General features: G+C 40.8%; 1 protein-coding gene across 2 annotated transcripts; it reads right to left on the reverse strand.

Moving 5' to 3' along the window:
* Window positions 1-2,013: 2,013 nt before the first annotated feature.
* Window positions 2,014-19,360, reverse strand: slc6a1b (solute carrier family 6 member 1b). Of its 2 annotated transcripts, none has more exons than XM_061688526.1 (15): window positions 18,915-19,360; window positions 17,904-18,264; window positions 17,557-17,688; window positions 17,162-17,262; window positions 16,656-16,765; window positions 14,765-14,897; window positions 13,003-13,137; window positions 12,640-12,743; window positions 11,298-11,422; window positions 10,305-10,417; window positions 10,096-10,227; window positions 8,662-8,764; window positions 8,469-8,569; window positions 7,722-7,889; window positions 2,014-5,070 (listed from the first exon to the last, which is right to left on the reverse strand). In XM_061688526.1, the coding sequence occupies exons 2-15, from the start codon at window positions 18,148-18,150 to the stop codon at window positions 4,957-4,959; spliced, it is 1,818 nt and encodes a 605-aa protein (XP_061544510.1). In that variant the 5' UTR covers window positions 18,151-18,264; window positions 18,915-19,360; the 3' UTR covers window positions 2,014-4,956. The 2 variants fall into 2 exon arrangements, with proteins under 2 accessions (XP_061544510.1, XP_061544511.1); XM_061688527.1 differs by lacking the exon at window positions 2,014-5,070 and adding an exon at window positions 5,078-6,014.
* Window positions 19,361-27,938: the final 8,578 nt, after the last annotated feature.

A 27,938-nucleotide genomic window follows, 5' to 3' on the forward strand; every position in this document is an offset into this window, starting at 1 on the left:
CTTGTGATATAAGGATGTAATTGATTAGGCCAGTTTGGCATATTTTTCATCCAACTTGTACAACCTTCGGGTCATTCAAGGGTGCCACTGTAAATGGAGAGCCCCGGTATGAACTCTACCACATTCTAATGCATTCTGACTCAAGTGAAACATATATTGCCGTTTGCAGTATATTTTCTATAAGACAGTCACCTGAAATCCCAGTTACTCAGACATCATGCTCTACAGCCGTGCTTGCTCTGTCCTTGCTCATCAGCGTGAGCCGAGTCGGAACGTATCAGCGTTGTCCAAACGAACTAGGTCATGTCGGGGGGATGTCTGGGAGGCAAACATTTATTTGTATGCGGGTCGCGATAGAAGACGTGGTGTGAAGCGTGATGTCAAGAGATCACGCAGCCACGCAGGTCCTCCGGCTACTTTACTCAACATTCCCTGCAGGAGGTCATTTTTGCTTTCACACTTCTGCAAATCAACCCAGTTTCCATCTAGTGGGGATGTTTATTAGGGTCTGTTGTGGCCATATTTTTGTTTTATCCATCTATACATCCATTTTCTGCACTGCTTATCCCCAGTAGGGTTGCGGGCGTGCTGGCACCTATCTCGGCTAACTCTGGGCGAGAGGCGGGGTACACCCTGAGTTAGTCGCTAGCCAATTGCAGGGCACATATAGACAAACAAACATTCACACTCACATTCACAGCGACGGGCAATTTAGAGTCTTTAATTAACCTACCATGTTTTTGGAATGTGGAAGGAAACCGGAGCACACCGAGAAAACCCACGCAGGCACGGGGAGAACATGCAAACGCCGCACAGGCAAGGCTGTGCCTGTTTTTTTTATATGACTGCAAAAATATTTAGTTCCTTGCGTGGCATACTCAACATGAACCGCCTTTTGATCACAAACATAAAATCACTTAGCTGCTTCCCCAATTCTAAAGATGACAAAGAAATGATCTGATCATGTATAGCATCCTGTTCTGGTATATTTCCATAACAGTGTGACGAAATAACAACTTTAAGGGTTGCGCCAAATACGCTGCTGTCTTGTGATTGGTTAGCACAGAATGGTCGCTCCTAGGCAGTGTAGGCCAAGTTAGACTGAACAAAAACACAACACTTGTTTTTGCTCCCATTTTTCTTGAGCTGAACTCAAAGATATCGTTAGCCTAATAACATAACTGCCCAAGTCGTTTTTTAATGTTTTCAGGAAACTAGAAAAAACATGACAAATTCAACGAGCAAGAAGTGTCAAATTACTACGATTCAACATTACCATGACCTGGATGACTGAGAATCTAAATTGTCATGAAGAAAAAAAAAAAAAACCAGAACTTTTTTGGCAGACACATTGGTATTTTTTATTGACATTGTGACAGTAAGTTATAAATGACTGAGGCAATTCTGCTATTAGACTAACAATATTAGATGGTTTTATGTACAAAAAAAGGTTTGTTTCGCTCAAGTTTTGTTCATAAATCTGTCTAAATTTGTGTTGGCGAGCACGTCTCCTTGGCCAAAATAATCCATGTGCCTTAGGTTGTCCACAAGAAAACGCTGCTCCTAAAATGTGCAGTTTTAGTGTATTGTGGGTCCAAGGTGGTAAGAAAACCAGTCAGTATCTAGCGTAACCACCATTTTCCTCATGCAGTGCGACACCTTTCTGCACAGGTGTGCCTTGGAGCACCCACAATAAAAACCTACTTGAAAATGTGCAGTTTTACTGAAGGGGGGGGGGGGGGGGGGGAGTCATAATTACAGTAGATATTTGTATGAAAAACACTTTTGAGGCCATAAATAGAAGACAATAGAATGCAAAACTGTAAGTATGTCCCTAAATTAAACAGGAAGTTGGCCATTTTGTCTGAAAGCCGCAGTTCCTGCAATTCTGAACACCATACCTTAACCGGCTCCTTCATGGGAATTAATAGGATGATTTGATTTTATAATTTGCCATGCAAAATGAAACAAAAAGCATGCTCCATGCAGTAGGCTAATAACACAACACAGCCATTATAATCTAGAGGTCTTTATTTATTTTTGCAGATAACATATATTGCAATCATGCTTTTTCATAGAACACATCTAAAGACATTTATTATATATATTTTTTTACATATAATATTTTACATCAGGCTCAAGAAACAGCTAAAAATATACAAAACAATATTCTCTGACTAGACATTTCTATTACATTTTTATTATCATCTTCAGTATTACTCTATTCTGTTATGATCGTTTGTACAGCGGAGAGAGAAATGTGCTTTAGTTTTTCCGAGATGATAATATTATTGCGGAAAACAGCAAATCATACACTTTCTTTTTCTGTTCCTTTTTTTGTTCCACATTGAATCGACAGAAGAAAAGAGAAAAAAAAAGTCAGGTTGTACGGACATTCACGGATACATGTATTACACAGTCCAGTTTACAACATCATTCAAGAGAGAAAACTGCAGTATGGTAACTTTGTACAAAAAACGCACCGAATCCTTCGTCGTCGTTGTTGCGCATTTTCATTTACATACTTTGAAAGAAAATACATAAATAAAAAAAGAACCGAACGGGAGGGATTCAACCTGATTCCTGTCGCATGTAGCTGCCACAAAAGCATATCTTATTATAATTATATACTCAATATTTATTTCTTAAACTCTGTCTTTACAGTAATAAGATAAGACAAGATATTCTTTTTTGATCCCCAGAGGGAAAATTCAGGTAATACACTTGCAATCGCTCACAAAAAAGTCAGTCCTTTATTTCTTTACTTCATATTGCCGTGATAACTTGATATGTAATAATAGGTTTTCCTTTAGCCTACGAAAAGGAGTCCCTAGGATTTCGACGGATTCCAACCACTGTGGAAATCACCTCTCTCCATCGCAGTTCACACGCACACCCACACAAAGACACACAAGATTTGGATCTGTTTTTCAAAGATCACAGGTCAGATTTTTCGTAGAGAAGGTGACATTTTCATTACTGTGTATTTCCTCAAATAGTGGCCGTACCTCAAATACCCACTTGAGATTAATAAACATGTTCCTCAATTAGATGTCTATTGTTCACACACGGAACCTAAAGCCTTAGCCCAAACTGTTTTAACTCTGTTGCTAACCAAAACAGTAGCACCTACAGAAAAAAAAAAACAATCCGTCTCATGTTGAGTTGAGACAGTTGCGTCTTTAACAAGGACTAGCATTCTAGCAGACAGTGAGAGTTAGTCACTTCACAATGTTTTGCGTGTCCATTTTCATGTTCTGTCGTGTGGAGATGACATTTTTATTCTGACACGTGGTCACTCCACAATGTTGTAAACTAGTTCCCCTCACATTATGAAAGATGATATAATGTTACATAGAGACAAGGACTTTAGCGACAGTTAGCATTACAGTAGTCTAACATGCAGTCGCTCCGCAATGTTGTGAGCAGCCATGTTTATGTGCTTTTATGTGAGTCGCTCCGCAATGTTTATGTTCTTTTATGTGGAGATGGCATTTTTTTTTAACACTAATGCCATCACGCCATAATGTTGTCAGTGTTTATGTTCCGTTATGTTCAGGTCACTTCACAATGTTATATGCATTTATGTTTTGTTTTGCCCAGTCTGGCCTGGGTTCTAGCTGTTTATGCATAATAGTCCTTTTTATATTGATATAAACTGAATTTTCACATGATATACATTTTAATAAATACTACGCTCATAATCATTGTTTAATATCATTGGAAAAAAATATGTTTGTACAAATAAAGGCCTCTCCATTAATACACACTTCTTCCTCATCTGCGGCCATTTAATGAGGAACTACCGTATACCTCTTTTTTATAATATGTATTTATATAACACAAACTGCTTCAGCGTATCACATCCGGGAGCATTTGGTCACATCCACCTTTGTTCCTGAGGAGTGGGTTCCTAAATATAGTGTACGTGTCATAGAAACCCATCATATAGTCAGTCACAGCCCTGCTCGAGGACAATTTCACACTCTGAACTGGATGCTTGCAGAATTATAGTACACAATGGGATGTCGCCATGATCGACAGGCTGCGAGAGGTGGCCACTTTACAGCATGCTATTATTGACTTTGCACCTGTAATGTTCAAACTGGCGTGTGCTTGTGTTTGGTCCTTCTCTGTCTCAAATATACAAAACTACCTCGAAGTTATTCTACAAAAAAACAAAACAAAGGATTCCGACAACACGCTGTACAGTAATTGTTCTTCAGAAAAACAAGACCAAACTGTCAGCAGTGATGACAGTCTTTTGCTACATATCCTACTGAAGTACATTTTTATTTTTTTTTTCAAACTTGTCAAACTGTTCTTGTGCTTTTCAAAGGTGTAAGCCCCCAGACGTGGCTGGGAAACTTTTGAAATGAATACTCTGGATGAATCATATTTGGCCCCATTCGCTTTCCACTTCCATATATTTAATTTGAAATCTCACCTAAAACACGGCATCTATTTCATGTATTTACTAAATGTGCAAGCAAAAATGCATTGAACCCGATATTTGTCTTTGTACAGTAATTGTAGTCCAACAGGTAAACTGTTGAGTCAGTGCAGGCCTCCGGATTAAAACAATATATTTTCATATAGTTTTATTTCCTAACTCATACTTTTTGCTAAAATATCTTTTTTAAATGTTTTTTTTTTTTTTTTTTTTTTTTTTTGCATGATGAACTTTATAATTACACAACACGTTGGCTGGGTAGTTTCCTCCATATGGTACAAGAATAAAAAAAAAAAATTAAAAAAAAAAAAAAAGATTTCATAATAATAATATGATAATAATAATAAATGTGCTCAGGTTGGTCTCACATGTCCCCAGGAGGTAGGTGAATGAAAGCAGACGTGGACGTCTGGTGGTCGTTCCCAACCTTGATTCCGCTTCTTGTGGGGCGTGTTCGGAGCCCGACGGAGGACCACTGAGACAAGAGAGACGCTCACGAGGTTTTAGATGTACGCCTCCTCGGTGGCGGGGTTCTGGTTCTGGCTTTCCGTCTGCTGCTCGGGGCCGTTTTCCTGAGCCTTCACCAGCACCACCGGCTTGATCATCATCCTCAGACGCTGCCAAAGAAGGACGACGACACAGTGGAAAAAAACAACACTTTACTTCCGCAAATCCTTTCATTTTGTCATACTTCCTTCTTTTGTTTCATATAATTGCACAGTTCCCCTTCCTTTTCAGTCCATCCATCCTTCCATCTTTATCATATAGCAATTCATTCTTCTTTGATCCATAAGACCTTCCATCCATTGATTCTTCTATCATCTATCTAGCCTTCCATCTTTGATCCATGTGTCAATTCATTCATCCATCAGTTCATTTTTGATCCAGCAATCCATTTTCTTTGATCCATCAATCCATTCTTCCATTTTTTGATCCATAAAACATCCATCGATCCTTCTTTCATCCATCCATGTTTCATTCTTTGATCCATATAACCATCTTTCTATCATCTAGGTTCCAGCCATCTTTCCATTTTGATCCATTCATTTACCAATCGTTGATCCATATATACATCATTCCATCTTTTATCCATCCATCCATCCATCCATCCATCCATCCATCCATCCATCCATCCATCAAGCAATTAAATCACTGAGTGGCGTGACACTTAGTTATCCATATCTCCATTCAGAGATCTATCCTTTTTGATCCATCAATCCTTCCATCCTTGATCCATACAGTATCTCCATTTTCTACAAGCCAGTGTTACTGTCTTAATTACGACCTTCTCTTATGTGGTACATGAGCCAAACTCACCATTAAAATCCAAAATCATCATCATCCACATCATCCCCCGACTCAAGTGAAGACGCCTGACTAGCAGCTCCGTGGCACCGTCCGCATTTCGTGAGGAGCACTTGCGCGCTGTAATGTGGCGTCTGATTGCTACAATTAAGACAATCTGCTGCCACTGTGCCTCCTGACACCTGCGCGTCGCCGCCGACAGCCTCTGTAATTAGCGCCCATTTCCTGCCACACTGGTGCCTGTCAAGCTCAGCCGCTGGAGGATCATATAGATTTGTGGTCACCACTCGACGCACTTGCAATAACTGCACATAATAATGTAAATGATGCGCCCAAAAATAGGTATTAACTGCAGTCAGTGCTTGAGTTTACTAAAAATGCAGATCAATCATTCCTCTGCGTACAATCTGCAGTCATCTCAAGTAGTTCAGCAGAACACATTACGATCTCCATTTTACAAATCCTTTTATCTCACGCTCGACTTCTTGTGGCACTTATCCCATCATCACGCCGCATGCCCACGTGTTTGCTTATTACTGTAGTGTTGTGTCGCGCTGCTCTGTTAATACACTAAATCGCATTATGCAAAGCTGTGGCACTTCAACATGGAATGTGAAGAGTCTACACTCTGTAGCTAGGACTAGTTTTTATTTTTAGATTCTCAAAATGTATAGGGGGGGGGGGGGGGAGTTAGGTCAGTCAGAGTTTGCATTGTAAAACACTTAAAACGCTAAGAATAGTATTACAGTGCATCCGGAAATTATTCACCCTGCTTCACATTTTCCACATTTTATTTTAGTCTTATTCCAAAACGAATTTAATGCATTCATAATGTTAATATGAAAAAGGCTTTGTTGCAAGAAATTAGCCTTTCCGCAATACCTTGTTGCTAACCTTTGGCAGCAATTACAGCCTCAAGTCTTTGAATATGACACTGCAAGCTGGGCACACCTACAATATCTTTGGGCAGTCTCGCCCGGTTTTGTAGCACCTCTCAAGCACTCAGGTCGGATGCTCCAGAGACGTTCAGTCGGATTCAAATCTGAACTATGGTTGGGCCACTCAAGGACATTCACAGGATTGTCTCTGTGGGGTGTTGTTTGTAAAATTGTGAGCAAAAAAAAAAAAAAAATTGAAAACCAAATGTCAAAAATGTGAACCACTGCGAGTATGCACTGTATGTCGCTTGCATATTAAACACAGTAAAACCTCTGAAGTTGTACAGTTTGGAATTCAATCAAAATGTTGACGTAAAATAAATAAGCCTCAAAAGTCACGTAAAATTTGAGAAGTTGAACTGCCATCATGACAATACCCAGCATATCTCCACGAGTGGGGTTGTCTTTGGCTTTTTGCATGTGATGAGTGTTACACTTCTTTCTCCTCGCTGCTGAGTTCAATACGGCCAACTGTAGATCAGCAGATATACTAAAAGAAGAATGGAATGTTTATTTTTGTTTTTCCAGCGATAAAGTTCATTTTACACTTGTATGACATTTAAAGAGCAACCGGCATGTCATCAAATAGTGAATAGTTTTAATGTAGTTTATTGATCTTAACTTTTATAATGGTAGAAAGGCTAAAAATTTTATTAGATTTTATATAAACGAAGCTGACAGTCGATGGAATCCCTCAATGGATTATTGTGTCAGTGTTTGTTTCTAAATACAAATCAGTCAAGTCTGAGTTTGGACATTTTCTTTTTCCATTATATAAAACTTTGATCTCCACAAAGCATTTTGGCATCGCCAACCAAAGGTTTAATGTACTGGTTTTAATAGAGCCAAGCATTTCCACCCTTTGCTCTTCAAAGAAAAGCCAGAATACCATTTGCCACAAGCATTTCGAATGTTTCACTTTTTAATTTCATGGCTGACGCTGTAATTATTAGATTAAAGCTAACCCGCCCCCCCATTGTGAACAACACACATGCAAAAGGGAGAAGATCCAGACAGATCGTTACCTCTTTGTATGTGCCTTTGAGTGTGAGGAACATGTAGCCCATGTAGCCAGGGATGAGGATCATGGAGGAGAGGGCCATTAACCACCCGACACCCTGACCCCAGGCTGGGAACACGTAGTCGCCCATGGTGAGGGGTACCATTTGCACTGCACTGAACAGAAACACTCCCTGGAAACAAGACACCAGGGGTACACGTCATCATCTGCATTCTCACACACGGAATGCAACTTTGGAGCTCTGCGATTTTCCATCTGCACATTTCTGCCTGTAGGAGCCACTCGTATGGTCAAGTGCTGACCTTGTGGTGTTAAGCTAATACAATTTTGTCTTTTATGGGCAAGTCATCAAACGGAAACTAAAATGGTTTGCAATTTATCGTCCCCCATCTGTCGAATGTGCATGGTTCAAATTTGGTAGCCATAACTACAGATATAATGAAATCATAAAATAGACCCTATTAAAGAGTGTCCTTGGTTTACAGTGTACAGAAGTGGAAACTCACTGTAGTGTATTATTATCCTATGCTAGCTCAGTAGTAAAGTACATATTTGTGTCAAGAACACTTTTGGGCATAAATATAAACCACTTAAATGCAAAACAGTACGTACAGAGGGACGTGAGTGTTCCAGCTTGTGCTGCGTGATGACATTCTTAAACAAGTTCACTGTGTGCTGTTCGTAACCTCGAAAGCGAGGACCCTCTGTAACGATGACTCTCTTAAGATTTCGCTTTTTCTGTTGTACTTACGGCCACAATGAGCGGCGTGAAAACAACCCAGCAGGCCTTCCACCACAGACAGGGCCGGTAGCCAACCATTTCCTCGATGTTGTCGTAGAACTTATTCACGCCTGCAAAGTAACGATAAAGCTTCGTGAATCCATAGCGCCATCTCGGAATCTCCCATGAATAAAAACATTCCCTTGTTAAAAGTAGCCCTCACCGTAGAACCACGAAATGGAGACGCACTCGAAGAAGACAAGGAAGAGCAGACACATCCCGCTGGCTGAGTAGTAGTCAAAGAGCTTAAACACGTACAGGCCACCCTGCACATTGAGACACAAGAGGACATTGATGAGGGGGCAGGGACACAACAGTAACATAAACGAAGGCAATTAGGGTGCGGGAAAGTAGCAGGCCAGTCAAGTGGAACAACATCAAGAGAGAGAGCGATGTCTTGATGGTGAGGACACGACATTTCTGCAACGATGCCGATGCCGTGGTCCATCTCAACTGGACTTGAACACTCGTCAAATTCCTTGGAAGCTTTCATTCGGAACAGTTTCCTTCTTACATGTCGTTACACAGTGCCTGTGAACCAGTTTTCCTTTCCAATTTGGATTTAGCGCATATACACTTTTCACGTTAACCCCAACAAAGGATTAAATCTTTGTTTGTGCTTTGCCTTTTCCTTTGGCTACAATTCCATAAAGGATGACAGCCATTATGTGAAAAGGCTGGGCAGAAGTCTTGATATAGGTTTAACTTTGATAGGTTGTCATTTCCGGTTTTGTTCCCATTCCTGTTAGCATGATAGCACTGTCATCTGGTATTGCTTTAAGCAAAGGACTTTCTCTATGGTTCTTGTCCTCATTAGGGTCGCCGTTGAGCTGGACTGTATCCCAGCTGACTTTGGGCGAGAGGTGGGGTACACCCTGCTGGTTGTCAGCCAATCACTGGGACGAAGTACTTGGATTGAACGATTGTTCAAGTGTTGTTTTTGAGTCATGTCTCTGTGCGGTTGGACAAGAAGGAGCACCGAATGAAGATGTCGACTGATGTGTTAGCTTCTCATGCTAGCTGCCATTGCTAATGTTAAAGAGGCGCGTGACATTTACATTCAGATAGAGATTCAGAAAAATTTATTTATCCTAAAGGTAAGAGACTTATTTACTGTTTTTAATGGATTCATAGTAGACTTGTTACTATTGGCTTATACTTGTATGACAATTAACATTCACTGCGATTGAGCGCTGTTGAATTCAAATAGTCATGTCAACGTGGATTGTTTGATTTTCTATTTTCATTTATCTCATTCAATAATTGGTTACTTGGTTTCTTGCAAATAATAAAATATATCAAAAGAGAAGAGACATCTTTTGTTTTTTGTAATAAAAATATGGAATTAATTCAAACTAAAATCATTATAAATCATACAATTAAAGATAATAATGAATTATTATTTCATTTTTAGAAGAAACAAGTTTTCATTATTTTTCATACACATTATAATTTTTTTTTTAACTCACCCCTGCTTTAAACATTGCCTTTAGAGTTATTAAATGTATTATGAGCACAACAGTTTGGATCTAAATAAGACATTTTATTTTGAAAGTCGACCAAACAGTAGTCTCATCGGATTTCTGTGTTTACTTGCCTGTGTGATGTTAGACAGTCCAATGATGTAGGAGATGAGGCAGACAATGGCGATAAAAATCTCCCTGCGCTTCCGCAAAATATGAGGGAACTCGTCCACCAGGGCGGTGATGAAGCCTTCCACGGTGCAGAACTGCAGGAATAGCACAGTCAATTGGTTTTTATATCAAACCAACTCTTCCGTCATGGTCACTTTGGGTTTGTCAGTACCTGGCTGTCGATTCCTAGCATTAGCAGCATGGAGAAGAAGAGGATGGCCCACAGAGGGGAGACTGGCAGCTGGGTGACAGCCTCGGGATAAGCCAAAAATGCCAGGCCAGGTCCTTGAAACACATATTGGGGAAAAAAGGAACTGAGTTTCTATACCGCTTATCTCGTCTTACTTTTGGTCGAGCGGTGGGGTACACCCTGACTGGTCACGAGTCAATGACAGGACTGCACTGATACCATCCATCACTTGTCCCTACCCATTAGGGTAGGAGGTGAGCTGGAGCCTAACCCAGATGATTTTGGCCAAGAGGCGGGGTACAACCTAGACCGGTTGCTAGCCAATCACAGGGCACATATAGGGCCAAACAACCATTTACACCTATGGACATTTTAAAGTATTCAATAAACCTAACATGCATGTTTTTGGAATGGGGGATGAAGCAGGAGTACCTGTATAAAACCCACGCAAGAATGGGGAGAGCATGTAAACTTCACACAGGAAGCCCTGGAGTCGAGATAGAAACCCCGAACCTTACAACAGGTAGGCAGACGTGCTCACTGAAACCTTCCATGTCAAATTTTAGCTAAGGAGGATTTGTTTAACCCCAACTGAATAGGTCAACAAGTAAAAATTTGCTTTGGCTTAAGTGTGATGAAAGTGCTGTGACTGTAATGCAAGATAACACAAACTCAACAAAGAAGAAATGAAAAAGATGAAGCTAAAAATAAGTCCAAAGCGTCCTTGGGGGTGCTGAGTGTCAAACTAAACTTGAGGATTTACAAAGGACGGAGATTTGCAGAAATCACTGCGCAATTTCTTTTTTTTTTTTTTTTTTAATTAACCCAGAAATAAAAACCCAGTTGCAATTTTCCCCTTTCTGACTCAAAGAATAACACATCTAGCGAATTCAAGAGCTAATTATTTGCACGGCTCCGAGTGTCTGTTGCCTTTGCTGATTGTTGCCATCGAGCTTCAACATTGATTGCAATTACCTGAGGCTGCCACATCAGCAATGGGTCTCTTTGTCACGTTGGCCATGAATCCCACAATGGAGAAGATGACAAAGCCCGCGAACATGCTGGTGAAGGAGTTGATGCAGCAGACAATGATAGAATCTCTGTCGGGAGGGAGACAAAGCACAAGGCGGCCATTGTCACGCCGATATCAATTCCTTATCATCCCGTCACACATTGGTGAAAGGGATGGCGGGATGGGAGCGACAGGGGGGATTGGATGGGGAGCCATTTTGCATCCAGCGCTAGAGAAATGGCTGCTTATTTCTGACCTATTGCTTTGAAATGACAGTCAGTTCAAATCATCCGTTTGGATTCTAATGTTGGTGCTGGTGTTGTTGAAACCGGAAACAGATTGAAGTAGTTTGAAAGCAGCACAGCAAAAATACTGAAACCATTGTAAAAATTGGAGACCCAAATACACTGTTAGGGTTATCAGGTATCAATAAGCTCGTTGGTAGACATCCAACTGTGACATCTCAGTGTCCTGTCACCAACAGAGAGCGGTTAAAAACAACTTTGTTTTAATAAATCAAGTGTTGAAGAACGTTAGTGAAAAACAGACAGCCCAAGAGAGAGAGAAAAAACATGCTTCTGTCAATACTCACTAAAGTCTCACACATTATGATGGTTTAAACTCCATTTTTTGTTTGACTTTTGTGGGAACTCACAACAGCATCAGTAACAAAGCTGGCCGTCATTACTTTGCATTAATAAACCAGGTGTCGATGAACATTTATGAAAATAAACACACAGGAAAGCCCAAGAAAAAGCTCAACATTGGGGCTGTTGTTACTTGGCGTTAATGAACCGAGTGTTAACAACTTTCTAAGACAAACGTTGTGTTTTAAGTGAATGACTAACAGTAAAAGCAGCATTTTCATTGATGATCGATGCGCGTATATTGAAATTGTACTTTGTATTGTGGTATTATTATTGTCAAGATAACCTCACACCCCTATAAGGTACAACCCTAGCATGCAGGCCTAGTCATTCAACTAGTCCTTCAACTCAAAGGTGACTGTTTGTACCAATACCAGGCTCCAAAAATGTTGAGACTTTTAATATTACCAAGCTGTAAAAGTCAAGGATACAAAAGAAGTATGTTTAAGGCTACGAGGCCTATTACGATACACTCTACTTTAAGCTATAGAATATTCAACTTTTTACCTTGACTCTAGTTTCACATTAGGTTAACAAGGTTTTACACAAGAAACACCTCCCAAAAGTTCAACCAAAGACCAAAGTTGGGTTGAGTAGGAAACCAGTGGTGGGTCAAATCATATGCAAAAATCAACAAATGACTGGATAATGAGCCTACCTGTATACATTGTTGTTGAAGGGGTTGTAGCTACCCAGTGCGATCAGAGAGCCCAATCCCAGGCCGTAGGAAAAGAAGATCTGAGTGGCAGCATCCAACCAAACCTGACACAGCGACGAGACAAAGTCATTACGTTGAAGACGCTTCATCTTCATTCCAAAAGCCGTCTTTGGTTCTAAAACTTTAGGTGTGGAGTCTCCCTATTTGTGCCTCGTGGGGTGACTGTGTTCCTTGGGGGTGGTCAACAATAAGTTGTTTGTTGCCCAGTGTGGTTAGTCAAATGGCCGTCCTGCATACTAATCTATCGTTGTGCTTCTGAAATGTAACATTTTCAGGAGCAGAACAACAAAACGGCGCTCTTACCTCAGACTCCTTCAGTTTTTCAAAGTCTGGTGTGATGTAGAAGAGGATTCCATCTATAGCTCCAGGCAGACTGATCCCTCGACAAAACAGGATGAACAGCATAAAGTAAGGGTATGTGGCTGAGAAGTACACCACCTGAAAAGGAAAGGGAGTCATTGTTAGACAACTTTGAGTTTTTTCTTGCATAAGATAATAAATCTAAAAGTAACGCAAAGTTGTTCTGTTGTGACAATGGAGCACAATCACCTAGTCAAACAAAACCTACCACAAGGCAAGGGCCACTCCAGTCCCTCTAAACTGATCTTTGCAATCCATGTCAATGCGTTACGGATTGTTCCATTTTAAAATACAAGTACAGTCTGTTGTTAAATCTAAAATGAACAAGGACTAGAATGGCACAGAACTTTGTCAAGGTTGTTCACCACAGAGAAAAAAAATCATTTGTTTGTGTTTGTTAATCTGCCCGTCCGTCACCCATGTTAGAAGGCCACTCCCTGGTTCAGAAAGAAGATGTTATTAATGGTAGGACAGGACAAAATCAGAAAAAATCAAAACGGCAAAAAGGGAAATAAAGTCCTTGAAGAAAAGTGAAAAATTGTGTACATATTTTTGTATCTCCTTCTATTTATTAGTAAGAAGGCTACTTCCTAATTCATGAAGTATAATGCAAGACATTACTTATGGACTAAGAGGTTTGAACCATTTTAGATTCTAGGATGGGAGCAAACAGTTCCACCGTGACACAAAACGGTGAAAAACTAACAAAAAAACATTTGTACATCTGAATTTTTTTTTTCATTTTTTGTTTGTCAGACTATTGGCTGGATGTTACTTCTGGACTAGTTAACCGGTTCTTGGAGAATGACATAAGATGTTAGGAATGGACTGACAAAACTGTAAAGAAATAATTGTGGCTGTATTTCTCTTTTGTCCGTCTGTTGTTTAGTTTGAATGCTACTTTCTGGTTAATGGAGGATAAGGCAAAACATGACTAATAGACTGACGGGATTGAAACATTTTTGATTCTGGGATCGGAGTAAACAGTTTAACCATGAGTCAAACAGCAAAAAGTGTGAAAGAAAATGTACAGCACTGGAAAAAAAGTTTGTTATTCGGGCTGAATGTTAGCTACTTCTGGGCTCGTTCCTGGTTCATGGAAAATTAAGTGAGATTACAAATTGATTGATAGGTGCAAACCATTTTTGATTTTGTTGCCAAAGCAAACAATTTCATTGTGACTCAACGCAGCAAAAAAGTAGCATAAAGTCTATGAAGAAAAGTTAAAAAAATAATTGTGTACTTCCTGGTTCAAGCGACAAAAGAGGAATAGGAGTCTACCTTTTGTATTCTGGAGCATGGGGATAATTCCACCATGCGTTTATCAGTGAATTCCTTTTTAGCTGCAAATGTATCTGGATTTGCACCCAAATCAAATGGCTCCACAAAATTTAATTGCACTTTTGCCCCCGGGGAGGTAATAAAATCAATGTAGTGTATATGGTTGAGCACATTTAGCTTTAGAGGCGATTCTACACTTGAAAGGTTTTTGTTATGACACTAAACACAGTCTCAATTAGGACAATTGAAGGGTAAAGTGACGTTACATAATCCCCTTCCAACCCCAAATATCCCCCCCCCCAGTAATCCGGCGTGGCGCGGTGATGGCTCGGCGACCTTGAGCGATGAATTGGCCGTCTTGTTTGCGGTGAAACGACGCACGCTAAATGTTTCCTTTGTGTCGCGTCCTCGGCGACTGACTCACTTTGCCGGTCCAGCTGACCCCCTTCCAGATGCAGAAATAGACCAGCACCCAGGCGATGGCCAGGGTGATGGCCAGCGGGATCCTGACTTCTCCGGGCTTCTCCAGGCCATCGGTCAGCTGGTGCATGTTGCGTCTGCAGGGGAAGGGGGGAAGATTGTCTTTTACTGGAAGTCATAGGTGGCAAAAACACTTAAATTGTTGTCCAGAGACTTGCGTAAAAAGCCTGGTAAGGTCGATTCAACAGATTCAACTCCTTTACTTTAAGGGTACTTTAAAGTTTGTAAATTGTAATTTTCAACAACAATCACTTTTTGTCATATTTGTTAAAACAGTCATTACGTCTTGATAGTAGTACTGTACCCAGATAAATTTGATCTGTGAAACAAGTCAGCCATTTCTGACTCCATCTCATGCCTCTAATTTTGAGGCAAAAAAAAAACACAGAAAAACCAACCGGAAGACATGACTTACGAGGTGGCAGTCATTTGTCGCTCGCTCATCGTGGGGTTGTGCCTGCAATGAGTACGCGACAAAGGATTGAAACCTCGTAAGTCACATCTTATGTCTCGTTTTTGTTCTTTTTTTTTTCCTCAGGTGTGGTGGTTTCTTGTTTATTGAATTAGAGGCAAAATATGGAGCCGGAGATGACAGATTTTTTCACACATCACATGTATCATGTGCTTTACTGACAGTTTTATCAAACATGGCAAAAAGTGCTTTTGTTTTTAAATTGCAACTCCGCCTTTAAGTAAAACGAAGAAGCTTGAATCTGATGTATATCATTGATGTTGAATGAACTGTATTGCTGTTTATTTTTTTATTTTATTTTTTTGTTGTTGTTCAGAGCAGCAAGGCTATTTTCCACCTTGCATTAAGGTTCATTTCTTCTTCTATGATTATCATTGCAGTTTTACCTTTTGGTCATCAATGGAAACCACCAAAAACACATCAGAACACACTTGGTCCTGTAGATGCCCACTGACCTGAAATCTCACTAGCTGCTCCAATGTCACACGTGAACTCCATGTTTTGTTTGACTTTTGAGGCATATTTTCCATATATTAATGGTTGAATTCCAAATTGTTTGATTTTGGTCTACGTCATTGATATCTAATGAATTGTATTAATATTTTTTATGGACAGAGCAATTCTATAACGTTCATCACGTCTTCTTTTTATGATAAATGTTTAAAAAAAACTTGACAGCTCTGACGAACACTAAAGTGTCAGCAAAATCTTTTGCCAGTTAAGAAAACCTATTTTTACCACCCCCCCCCCCCCCCTTTCCTTATATTGTTGGTTGACCTCCATATTGTACTACTTTTAGAGCAGCCGACGTTGGTCTATGTAATTGATATTTAAAGAATGATATTACTCATTTTCAAACTGATCAGCAAGTCCATTTTCTTATTTTGCAGTTCCATTTCCTGTTCTATGGTTATCATTGCAATGTCCCCTTTTGGTCCTCAATGGGAACATAAACTGAAAAGAAATTCAAAACCCAATTTGTCCTTTAGATGCCCACTGACCTGAAATCTCACTAGCTGCCCTAACGTCACGCATGAACTCCATGTTTTGTTTGACTTTTGAGCCTTCTTTTTCCATATATTGTTGGTTAACCTCCAAATTGGCACCCTTCTAAAAAAACAACAACAACAACAAAAGTCAAAACACTTTTGGAGTTATTTCTTTAAATACTCACTGAGCTGAAGTTTCACGTTTTCCATGATGATGGTTCGAATTTTCAATTTTGTTTGACTTAAAAGGCATAAAATATTGGTTGAACTCCGAATTCTGGGGTGTTCGACTTTGGAGGTTCCAGTGTTTGCGCACTCATTGAATATTTCAGGTTAACTTGAGCATTGTACGTGGACTGTCAAGGTCAACTTACTCCCAGAACTCCACCACGGCGCTTGTGAGGTTCCTGGTGTCGGGGATGCTGTAGTTGGTGTAGCAGCGGTCTGTGTTCCAAGAATTACCACAAGTCTGCCATGGCAGATCCTTGAGAGAGAGAGAGGGAGAGAGAGAGAAAATCTTTTGACTTGAAACTGCACTTTCCCACCTCCGGGTCCAATTCTGTGTGCCAAGTCCATGATAGTCTTTGGGGGAATGGGGATTGGTGGGGCTGCTAGGGGGGGGACATTGCGATTTCATGCTTCCCTCTAAAAACGAGATGACTCATTGCCAGAATGCATTCATCAATAGCTTGTGTAAAGTGCTAATTATGCGGGAAAGGAAGTAATAAATGTCATAGTCTGTTAAAGGCTTTACAATTTTTTTTTAAAGAGGTGTTTTCTCTTTCAATGCAGTTTATTAGGTACTCCTAAATAATGTCTGAATTTGATATTGATTTTTTGTTGTTGTTGATATTTCAATATTATTTGGAAAGATACTCACAGCGGTGAAGGAGTTGTACAGATAGTAAATAGCCCAGGAAATGATGACAATGTAATATATGTTAAGCCAGAAGGAGAGAACAGCAGCCGCCAGACCGACACCTGAAACAACACACAAATGTTTGAATGATATATTTTATATACGTGACATTTTTGTACAAAATAAATATTATTTTTAGTCATTATTTTAACCCTTTTGGGAGTTGTGGGGGGTGGGGGGGGGGGGGGGGGGGGGGTTATTACCTTTCTGGGCACTGAGCATGAATCACATAAACCTTATTTGTCATTATTCTTATTATTTGTCAGGATGTAAACTTTCTGTCTAAACACATTGGGATCAAAAAATCAACACCAAATTTGTGAATAAGTAGCTTTTTTTTTTTTTTTCCTTTTTACCTTTGAACATGGGAGCCAGCTTCCACACTCCGAGCCCCCCAATAGACGTGTACTGACCCAGAGCCGTCTCCAGAAAGAAGAGGGGCATGCCAGCAAATATCAAGGTCAAAAAGTAGGGAATCAAGAAGGCTCCTGAATGAGAGGTGAAATAATAATAATAAAAAAAAGTGATGTAAAGTATAAATGATTAACATTCAACAGCATAATCCACATGTAAAAAGAGAAGGAAAAAAGGCGAATTCAGCACAGGACGCCTGTGCGTAATTGCGCACGGCTACACATTTGGATTTTAGAGAAATGGAATCCCGGTATAGGTTCCTTTGGAAGGAAAAACAACTCCTGATTACCTCCTCCGTTCTTTCCACACAAATAAGGAAATCTCCACACATTCCCGAGTCCGATTGCGTATCCCACACACGAGAGCAAGAAGTCAAATTTTCCGCCCCATGTTTCTCTCTCGGGTATGTCCTTTTTGCTCTTCTGCACCTTCACCACCAGCGTTTTGGGTTTGTCGTTGGCCGTGCTCGTCGGCGGCTCGCTCACGGTCTCCGTGAGGACGTGGCCGTCCGACGCTTTGGTCCCGTTCGTGGCCATGTTGGCGTCGGGGACGAAGGAATGAGGTGGAGGAGGAAGAGGATGAGAAGGAGGAAGGGCACCACTTAAGCAGCACCGGTTCGGGTCACGCAGCTTCTCGGTCCCCCCGGTTAACTGCCGGAGGAATGCGTAAAATGTGCATTAAACACAGAAAACATGATCTTCCACTTTTACGCGCGGATTCGAATGCATCACTTGGCTTCAGCGGTGGGTAAAGAAGAAACACGGTCCAATTAATCCAATAAACTCATTCTTACGTTGTAAAATGAGCGATTGCTTCCGGAGAAATGTGCAGCTTGTTGTCGAAAAAGCAATTTAGGACGTTTAGGTTTAATGAATAACCCGGAGTGGCAATTAATCAGTGCATTTACGCGCAGAAACCGCACAACAAACATGAAATAAGATCAATTCGTCAAGAATGACGATCGGAAATGACACAACTATAGCACGAAACTGGAGTTTTTACTGAAATGCAGCTTTTATTTGCCTTTTCTTTTTTTTGTGTGTGTGGCCCTTCGCCGTGTTTGAAAAGAAAACGCACCGAGCGGATGAGCGCGCGCAATTACGCACGAGTAGGACGCACATTTACGCCTAAAGTGTTGTAAAATCTCAATATGACATTATCGTTATTATTTTCTATAAAACAAGGGATTAGATAATAGTAACAAAAATCATTCGATATTTATCCACTTTTGGAATAATAAAATAAAATCTAGCACACAGGAAATTATAAAAAAACAAAAAACAATACGTGAAGTACTTACAGTTGATTATGTTGTCTTCCCGGTGGAAATAAATCCCCAAAAAGTTATTCCTTGCACTTTTTTGTGCGTCTTGACTGGAAATGTTTGCATCCGATGCGCTCGCTGGCGAGTAAATGATCCCGAGGGTAGAGGATGGACGGATGGATGAAGAAGAAGAGGAAGAAGGAGGGCTAGATGGAAGGATGGGAGGACGGCGGAAGGGGGTGTGCGCTGCTGTCCTTAAAGGAGTGGTGCTGAAAGAGAGGCAGCCGGCAGACGAGAAGACGCGACGAGAAGGAGCCGTCTGACTTGGAGCGTGCAGGGGCGTAACGACGTGCAGCGCGGCCTCATCCACATAGTTGGTCGAGCCCCCTCCTCCTCCACTCACACTCATACACGCGCGCGTGCACACAGCGACTAGTCCAACATGTCCAGCGTGGATGGATGGCAACGACTTCGGGAGAGGAGCATCTTCTTGTCCCAATGTTTTATATCCTTTCTCACCTCCTCTTTTTTTCTCCCCTCGAACCCCCCCTCCCCCCCCCCCCCCTCTCTCTCTCTCTCTCTCTCTCTCTCTCTCTCTCTCTCTCTCTCTCTCTCTCCCAGACTCCCCGAAGGACAATTGATGCCTTTTAGTTCATCCAACTTCATTATTCCTGGATTTGTTCCAACACTTAAATGTGCAGTGTTGAAAGTGAACTCTGAACACCTCATGATAAGACTCTGTTATTGAGCTAATATATATATATATATATATATATATATATATATATATATATATATATATATAGTCAATATTATGGGAACAAAATAGCTTATGCAATCTATGATATTACAGTGATTTAACATTGTGCTGATATTATTCTCGGACGGGGAAACTCGCAAAAATCCCGGCCCATTCGAGACCGAGACAAGACCAAGACTTTTGGGGTGGAGTCCAAGATGAGAACAAGACCTTCAAAATGTGGTCTCGAGACTATATTTTGAAGGTCAAGACCAGTCTCGAGTATTACGACACTAGTTTTTAATAAAGAAAAATAGCAGTCTTGTATACAAAAACACTAAACTAACAGACGAGAATGTAGAGAACTTGGTTTTATAGTTTAATGACTTTACTTTGGGACAAGCCGAAAGTCACAACAACAACTGCAGTGTTGCATGTGGCCAAGTCAGTGACATCAATAGCTGAAGTCGAATTGGGTCCAACTTAGCTGGTTTAAGCGTCTCGACGAGAGATTTGAGATTCGCTCCTTGCGAGTGTTGTCATTTTATATTTGTGTGTTTGATTGTTTGTCCAATTCAAGAAATAACTGAAAGTGCATCAGCGATTGTGGCTATCTGCAGTGTATGTAAAGCTCGCTTGTCACTTAAATTTCAGCTCGCAACACAAAGCAAAAACAAACAAAACAAAAAAAAACGACCAAGTGACATTTCGTAACTCAGCCACCATAATAAACACATGACACTTGCCTACATTTACATGTACATGTACAGTATGTATGGACACCCTTTTCACACATTTTTCCAGAGCTTAGTGTCACTTGTGGCCCTTGTGTGTGACGGGTGAAAGCGACACGGGGGCCCCAGCTGTCTGCCTGTGTGTTTGCCTTTTACCAGACTCTATTACCACCACCTCCTTCTGTAATTACAAGCTCCAGTGCACACAAGCTAGCTGTCAGGTGGGGGCCACCAGAGCCACCAGCTCTCGGCACCATTCGTGCCCCCAACAACCCCCCTCCGCCCCTACGCCGCGGGCCAACAGTAGGCGATTTTGCACGAGCGAGGCGCAACGATAAAACTGAACGGATTAGAAACGCAGATTTTTTTTTTTTGTCCTGAGCATCACGAGACGGTTCGCTCGCCCCTCATTGGCTCGCCATCTGGGCGTCGCCGCAGCGGCTTCGTACAGCCTGCAGCTTGTCACGTGCAGATGAGGAGGAGGAGGAGTAGGAGGAGGAGTAGAAGAAGAAGAAGAAGGTGGTACACTTCTACAAGGCCACACCACAGCGTTCAAGTTAACGACAGAGTGCTATTTGTCTTTTCGGCTAATGTAAATAGCCGACTTGGCTTCCCTGATTAAAACATTTAAGAGCTGGCACTTAAATGTGTCTTCCTTCTTGTATTTGGACCCACAAATAAACAGGGCCAGAGAAAACTGCACCCAAAGGTTTAAAAACATTCGTAAATAAATCTGTTAGTCTCCTACACATGACAAAAACATGTCCATGCAAATTACAGACACGGTAAAAATAGCACGATTAACAATAGATAAAAATGCATTGGTTTCAATAGCGCCATGGAAAATGTTCCATTGTAGAAGATGAAGAAAAAGAAGGAAGGGGATGGAGCGACATGTGCAAAAAGTAGGCTAAATGTGCACGCTGGGACAGTGACATGAAAACACAAAAACATCAGGTCTCATTGGTGCTTTAATCTCCTTCTCATTGTCCACAGTCGGCGTTAAAACTCCGCATTTCAGATGTTCCACGAGGGGCTTTCATTTTGGAAGACGATTAAAAAGCAACATTTGCACTTTATCTTGCACACCCCGAATCCCTTTTAGGGGCCGGGGTACTCCTTATCATGTTATGCCAGAAGCTAAAAAAAACAAAACAAAACAAGAATCTGGCATCTTTGGAGTTTAGGATGAATGTATTTCAAGCTCCTCCTCTCCCCCCAAAACAAAGGAGCATGTTTAACCTTCGATAGGACGATCACTTTCAACCCAGTTATCGATTTATAATACTGGCTGTATTTGTAATATTGTTTATACTTATCAGGCAACTTCTGATTTGGTTACACAGGATATTTTTTTAAGGGTATCACCCTCATATTTGTATTTGTAAAAAAAGAAAAAGGAAAATCAGGTATTAATTCTTTCCTACCTCACAGTTACGCACGACTTCATGTTGGTCTCTTACAGGGGTGGGAAAAGGTTTGTGCTTTGATTTTTAAAACAGATTGTCCAGGTCATCGTTAAATGAGGTTGAAAAAGAAGGTCAAAAAAGGTTTGCGATATGTATTTAGAAAAAAAAAAATCTCAGAATTCCCCGAACAGGGTCCTAAATTAACCAATTTTAGGTCAAAACAAAAAATGCAAGATTCTCGTCACTGTCGTAGTAGGACGGTAACACCTCGTCCGTCTATTCGTGACTCAACTAACACAAATTCAGCTCAACAGTTTTATCAGTTTTTGCAGATGGAGACAGGATGGAAGATTATTTTTTTTAAAAAAGGTTTAAAGGCTTTAGAACGAGACCAGGACTATGTCGCTAATTTGGTTTATTTACACACGAATGAGCGAGCTTATTGAATGGATAAACGAGGAATTAAAATGCTAATTAATTTAGATTAACATATTTTCTCATTTATCACTTCCTCCTAAGCTTGAAAGCAGAGATTTCTTCCCCTGAAAAAATTGGAGCAATCTTGGATTGGAAATTGATTGTGTGTGCTTCCTTCATGTGACATTGTGTCGAGGAGGCACACGTAGTAATTTACTATTACAGGCTTTATTTATTTATTTTTTTAAGACAATACTGTACTACCTTTTGAACACACACTAGCAAATATGGATCCTGGCCTGATGAAGAAACACCAAGGACTTGCAATGGCAAGTAGAAATTCAATATTTGACTCAGTGGTATGTAATAATAGTTTAAAAGAAATATATAAAACTCAATCATATCAAATGAAATGTGTTCATATTTACGCAGAGTAAAATCTATAAAAGTAAAATTGCAAACAGTAGGGAAAAGCAATTTATAGAAATTTCATTTGGAGGATCACGTCAAAAAAAAAAAGGTTGAGGCCCAGCACATAAAAGCTCACATCAAAACATCTCCAAACACACAAACAATAATTAACCACTATATGACTATTGTAAAAGTTTATAGCTTTTTTTTTTTTTTTATTTGTATAAAACAATGTTGTGTAACTTTCAGTGCTGCCATGAGCAAACAAAAAGCAACAGGCCAACTCAGAACCTAATACTAAACCCTAACGCTAAATTTGAACTCTAATTACAGTATAACCAATAACCTTATCCTAAACCCTAACCCTAAACTCTGACTCTACCCTAATCCTTATCCTGTCCAGTGACAGACTTATCATTAGGCAAACACAGGCAATTGCCTGGGGCACCAAGAGTTCCAGAGGACCCCAAATATCATAAAAAATGATCAGTTTGCTTCTATTTATGGCGATTAGTATTGTTTAAATCTTAATTCACATGCTTAAAAACACCTCAAAATGCTTCAGCTATGATGATCATTTCAAGTGGTCCCCTTCCTTCTCATGCAATGGACTATTCCATCTTCTTAGTACCCAGGGATCTCGTTTGTCTCGTCTGAGACACACAAAATTAGCAGGGACGCATAAAGTTTGCTTAATCTGCATTTTAGGATGCAGAGCTATGGTTTAGTAATCTCTAGTGGTAGTGATTTTTTTTCTTTTTTTTGACAAGACAGGATTTTAGAGTGCGACTAATTTGGTCGCATATGCGCCCTCATTTCCGAATGGTGCGGCAAAAATAAAATAAAATAAAATAAAATTAAAAAAGGCGGCACAGTGGCCGACTGGTTAGAGCGTCGGCCTCACAGTTCTGAGGACCCGGGTTCAATCCCCGGTCCCGCCTGTGTGGAGTTTGCACGTTCTCCCCGTGCCTGCGTGGGTTTTCTCCGGGCACTCCGGTTTCCTCCCACATCCCAAAAACATGCATTAATTGGAGATTCTAAATTGCCTGTAGGGATGACTGTGAGTGCGAATGGTTGTTTGTTTCTATGTGCCCTGCGATTGGCTGGCAACCAGTTCAGGGTGTACCCCGCCTCCTGCCCGATGACAGCTTGGATAGGCTCCAGCACGCCCGCGACCCTAGTGAGGAGAAGCGGCTCAGAAAATGGATGGATGGAAAATAAAAAAAACAGAGGGTGTGTACAGGTGCCCAGCCATTTGAGGACAAAAAAACAATTTCCATGAGTTGAAAGCAGACACATGAAATCCATCGTGGTCTCTAAACTAATCAGAGATAGTGAAGGGCGGGGTCCCCCCGTCTGATTGGCCGCATACATGTGTGTGTGCGCGCACACGTGCCTGCTTTTGAAATGTGGGCGCTCACGTACTCAAAGCTAAGTTTTCTGATGCCGAGCCGGTAGCTGCACAGTTGCAGAAAGATGAGCAGCATAAGTGGAATTAGTTCCAAAGTCTAACGCCACCTTGACGATGTGGGAACATTTTAGATTCAAGCCAGATGAACGTAGCCATCCCGCTAACACCAAACAAACTGGTATGTTGAATTTGTATGAAGTCGCAACAAAGACAACACAACTTAAAACCTCTGTTGGGTTATGTGCTCTCATCAGCCACATTAGTTAATTATTTAAAGGAGTGTAATCTCATGTGTTTTGAATATGCTCCAATATTAGAAAAGTGTTTTCTTTTTATTAGGGTCCGACTTGTTGTGTTGTTATTAATGTTGCTACTTGGCACTTTTTCTTAACCAACTGGAAACTTAAAAAACTTAGCAGGTATAGTATACTATACTTAGCAGGTATAGTATACTATATATATATATATATATATATATATATATATATATATACAGGTATAGTATACTATATATATATAGTATACTATACCTGCTAAGTTTCCAGTATATATATATATATATATATATATATATATATATATATATATATATATATATGCAGCCAGGCCTAGAGGTGGCTCAAAGGTGAGCGCCTGGTGGAAAGGGTCACATTCCAATGGGTTCACCACCTGTGGGAGGGGCCATAGGGGTCTGGTGCAGTGTGAGTTGGGCGGTGGCCGAAAGCGGGGACCTTGGCGATGCGATCCCCGGCTACAGAAGCTGGTTCTAGGGAAGTGGAATATCACAACTCTAGCAGGGAAGGAGCCCGAGCTGGTGTGTGAGGTCGAGAAGTTCCAACTAGATATAGTCTGGCTCGCCTCACCGCACAGCTTGGGCTCAGGTACCAGTCCTCTCGAGAGGGGTTGGACTCTCTTCCACTCTGGAGTTGCCCACGGTGAGAGGCGCCGAGCAGGCGTGGGTATACTTATTGCCCTCTGGCTCGGCCCCTGTACATTGGGGCTCACCCCGGTGGAGTGCAGCCTCCCTCTGCCTGGGGGGTGGGGGGACGTATCCTGACTGTTGTTCGTGCCTATGCACCAAACAGCAGTTCAGAGGGCCTCATTACTGAGTTTGCCCAGGGCCCCCAAATGAGTAAATATGCCCCTGCTTTTACCATACCCCCGAAACCCTAAATCAGACCCCCAATCCCTTACCCCTAACACCTAATTCTAACCCTAGCCCTATAGCCAACCCTAACCCTAACTCATACCATTTACCCTCAACTGCTAAACCAAACCCTAAACCTGGTTTGGGTTGACTCTTGCATCCAACACATACAATATAAGGACACAATCAATGGCGTGGAGATTTAGATTCAAACATTCTTTCCACGCTACTGTGTTCTGCGACCACCAGTCAAATTAAGTGATGCGGACAGGCCGGGATCCCCCAAGTGGAGACTGATATTTGGACTTAATGGATTCCAGAGAAGCACCTGAACCCTCGACACATAGAAGGGGTGGAGTGAGAGTGAGAGTGAGAGTGAGAGAGACTTCAGCATTACGCTGTGTTTTGTCACATTCCTACTCGTGTGTAGATTTATGAAACTCAAACTATTTGTGGTCCACTGAAAAGGTCACCGGTGAAATGGATTTATCATCCATTGCATACGGTTCAAAAAAACAAACAAAAAAAAGTCATATTTCTGAACAGTCAGCTGAGCAGCAAACTGAATCACTTCCACTCACCCATTTAAATGCAAATCCCATGCTATGATAAATGAAATATGCCCTGATGTGTTGCTAAGCAACAGAGTGGCGGTTCTAGTTGGTCAGTTGAAGCCCTTTGACCGTGTTAAAAGGAGTACAGAGAGGCCCAAAACTGCTGGACTGGCAATGAATGCACCGAACGGGGGAGAGGACGTTTTGCGTTTGGGGTCCCGGACTGGAGATCATAATGAAGACAGGCAGCCTGCTCTCTGAGGGCAAGTCTCCATTAAGGTGCCTGTAGACTGACATCAGATGGATGCAATCAGACACCATGTTTGGTCTGAGGGGTCAAGGAATGAGATTGTGAGGAGACTTCAGGCAGGTCCACTAAGGACAAAGAGCTTGTAAAAATGAACTTTTTGTGCTTTGGGAAAGTTTCACAAACGTTTACAACAGCGGTGTGCAATACTGCAAGATTTGATAATCATCCAATATCGAGGAAATGCATGGGTACCATTGTGATACCGATATAGATAAAAATCAATTTCAACAATTAAGGAGGACCTTGAAATTTTAGGGAGCTGGAAAGGATTAATTGCATTTCCATTGATTTCAATGGGAAAAGATGTTTTGAGTGTTTTGAGATACGAGCCTGCCTGGTCACCGTAACAAGTTAAACTCATCTCTCAAGGCATCATTGTAATTATTGAATATTATTGAGTATCAATCCGATAAAAAGAAAACACAAGGCCATTATCACTGATATGGACACGGATATTTTTTAATAATGGAGGACAATCTGCAAGTTTTCATAACTGAGGGGGAATTGGAATGAATTTACGGTAGTGCAGTATTTGGTATCAATCACCTACCAAATCAATAACAATGAATATATAAATAATATCCCAATATTTTTAATGAGGAATTTTGATTTCTTTGATAATTAAGGAGGAATCCAGATGCAGTTTTTTCGGGAATTTGGTACCGAGTCGATATGAAGTAAACATAGGGCCAGGAGAGCTAATACTAATATTTTTTAATAATTAAGGAGAAATATTGAATTTTTAATAATTGGGGAGACATTGGAATGTATTTGAGGTGGGGGTTAGTATGGATTTGATTAAATAGTGATATATGTTTAATAATTAAAGAATAATTAGGATTTTTTTTAATGAGTGCGCAATATGAAAAAATTCACAGTGGTATTTGGTATCACACTGACACTGAATAAATCATGTTGTGTAAATGACTATATATTTTCCCAGTGGAGAGTTACATTATAAAAGTGGTATGTAATAAAAAAAAGTAATACAATAAAAAAAAGTTGAAAAGCAAAGCGCCTTCACGAGTATACTGTAAATGCAAACACCCACGCGCCTGAAAGCATCACTAATTCTGAAGAGTCAGTCAGGTTAACGCATAGTGTCATTTGTCTACCTGTTCCACAAGTCCACATGACATATACAAGTTCGAATATGATTGTTTTCAGTGCGACTAACATGACCTCTGTGGCAATACGATAAAATTCATCTTTATCTTTGTGATGTGGCCGCTTCTTTCTGCTTTTATGGTGCATAAACCATTCGATTATACTTTGTTTTGCAATTTGAAATCCAGTTCTGATAAGTAAGTGATAAGAATGCATGTAGCGCACAATCGGAATGCATTTTCCACCTTTAACCCAACAATACATGAGCATGCAAAAAGTATGCATTTGTTTTAATTGCGTTCTTTGTTTTTTTGCCAGAAGGGGTGCAATGAGAGTGCATTTGAGTTCATAAAAAACACACAAAATATATAAATTCAAAAACAATTACGACCACAAATAACCAGAAATGTAGTAAAAATACAATACAGTATACAATAAAACAATACACAATGTAAAAAAATAATTTTTTGTGCTTGGTTTCAGCGGCAGGGTGGACGACTGGTTAGCACAACTGCCTCACAGTTCTGAGGACCGGGGTTCAAATCCCGGCCCTGCCTGTGTGGAGTTTGCATGTTCTCCCTGTGCCTGCATGGGTTTTCTCCAGATACTCCGGTTTCACCCACATCCCAATAACATGCGTGGTAGGTTAATTGAAGACTCTAAATTGCCCGTAGGTGTGAATGTGAGTGCGAATGGTTGTTTGTTTCTATGTGCCCTGCAATTGGCTGGCGACCAGCTCAGGGTGTACCCCGCCTCTCCCCCAGAGTTAGCCGGGATAGGCTCCAGCACGTCCGCGACCCTAGTGAGGAGAAGCGGTGCAG

The sequence above is a fragment of the Phycodurus eques genome, chromosome 10 (genome assembly GCF_024500275.1).
Source record: "Phycodurus eques isolate BA_2022a chromosome 10, UOR_Pequ_1.1, whole genome shotgun sequence".
Taxonomy (NCBI): Eukaryota; Metazoa; Chordata; class Actinopteri; order Syngnathiformes; family Syngnathidae; genus Phycodurus; species Phycodurus eques.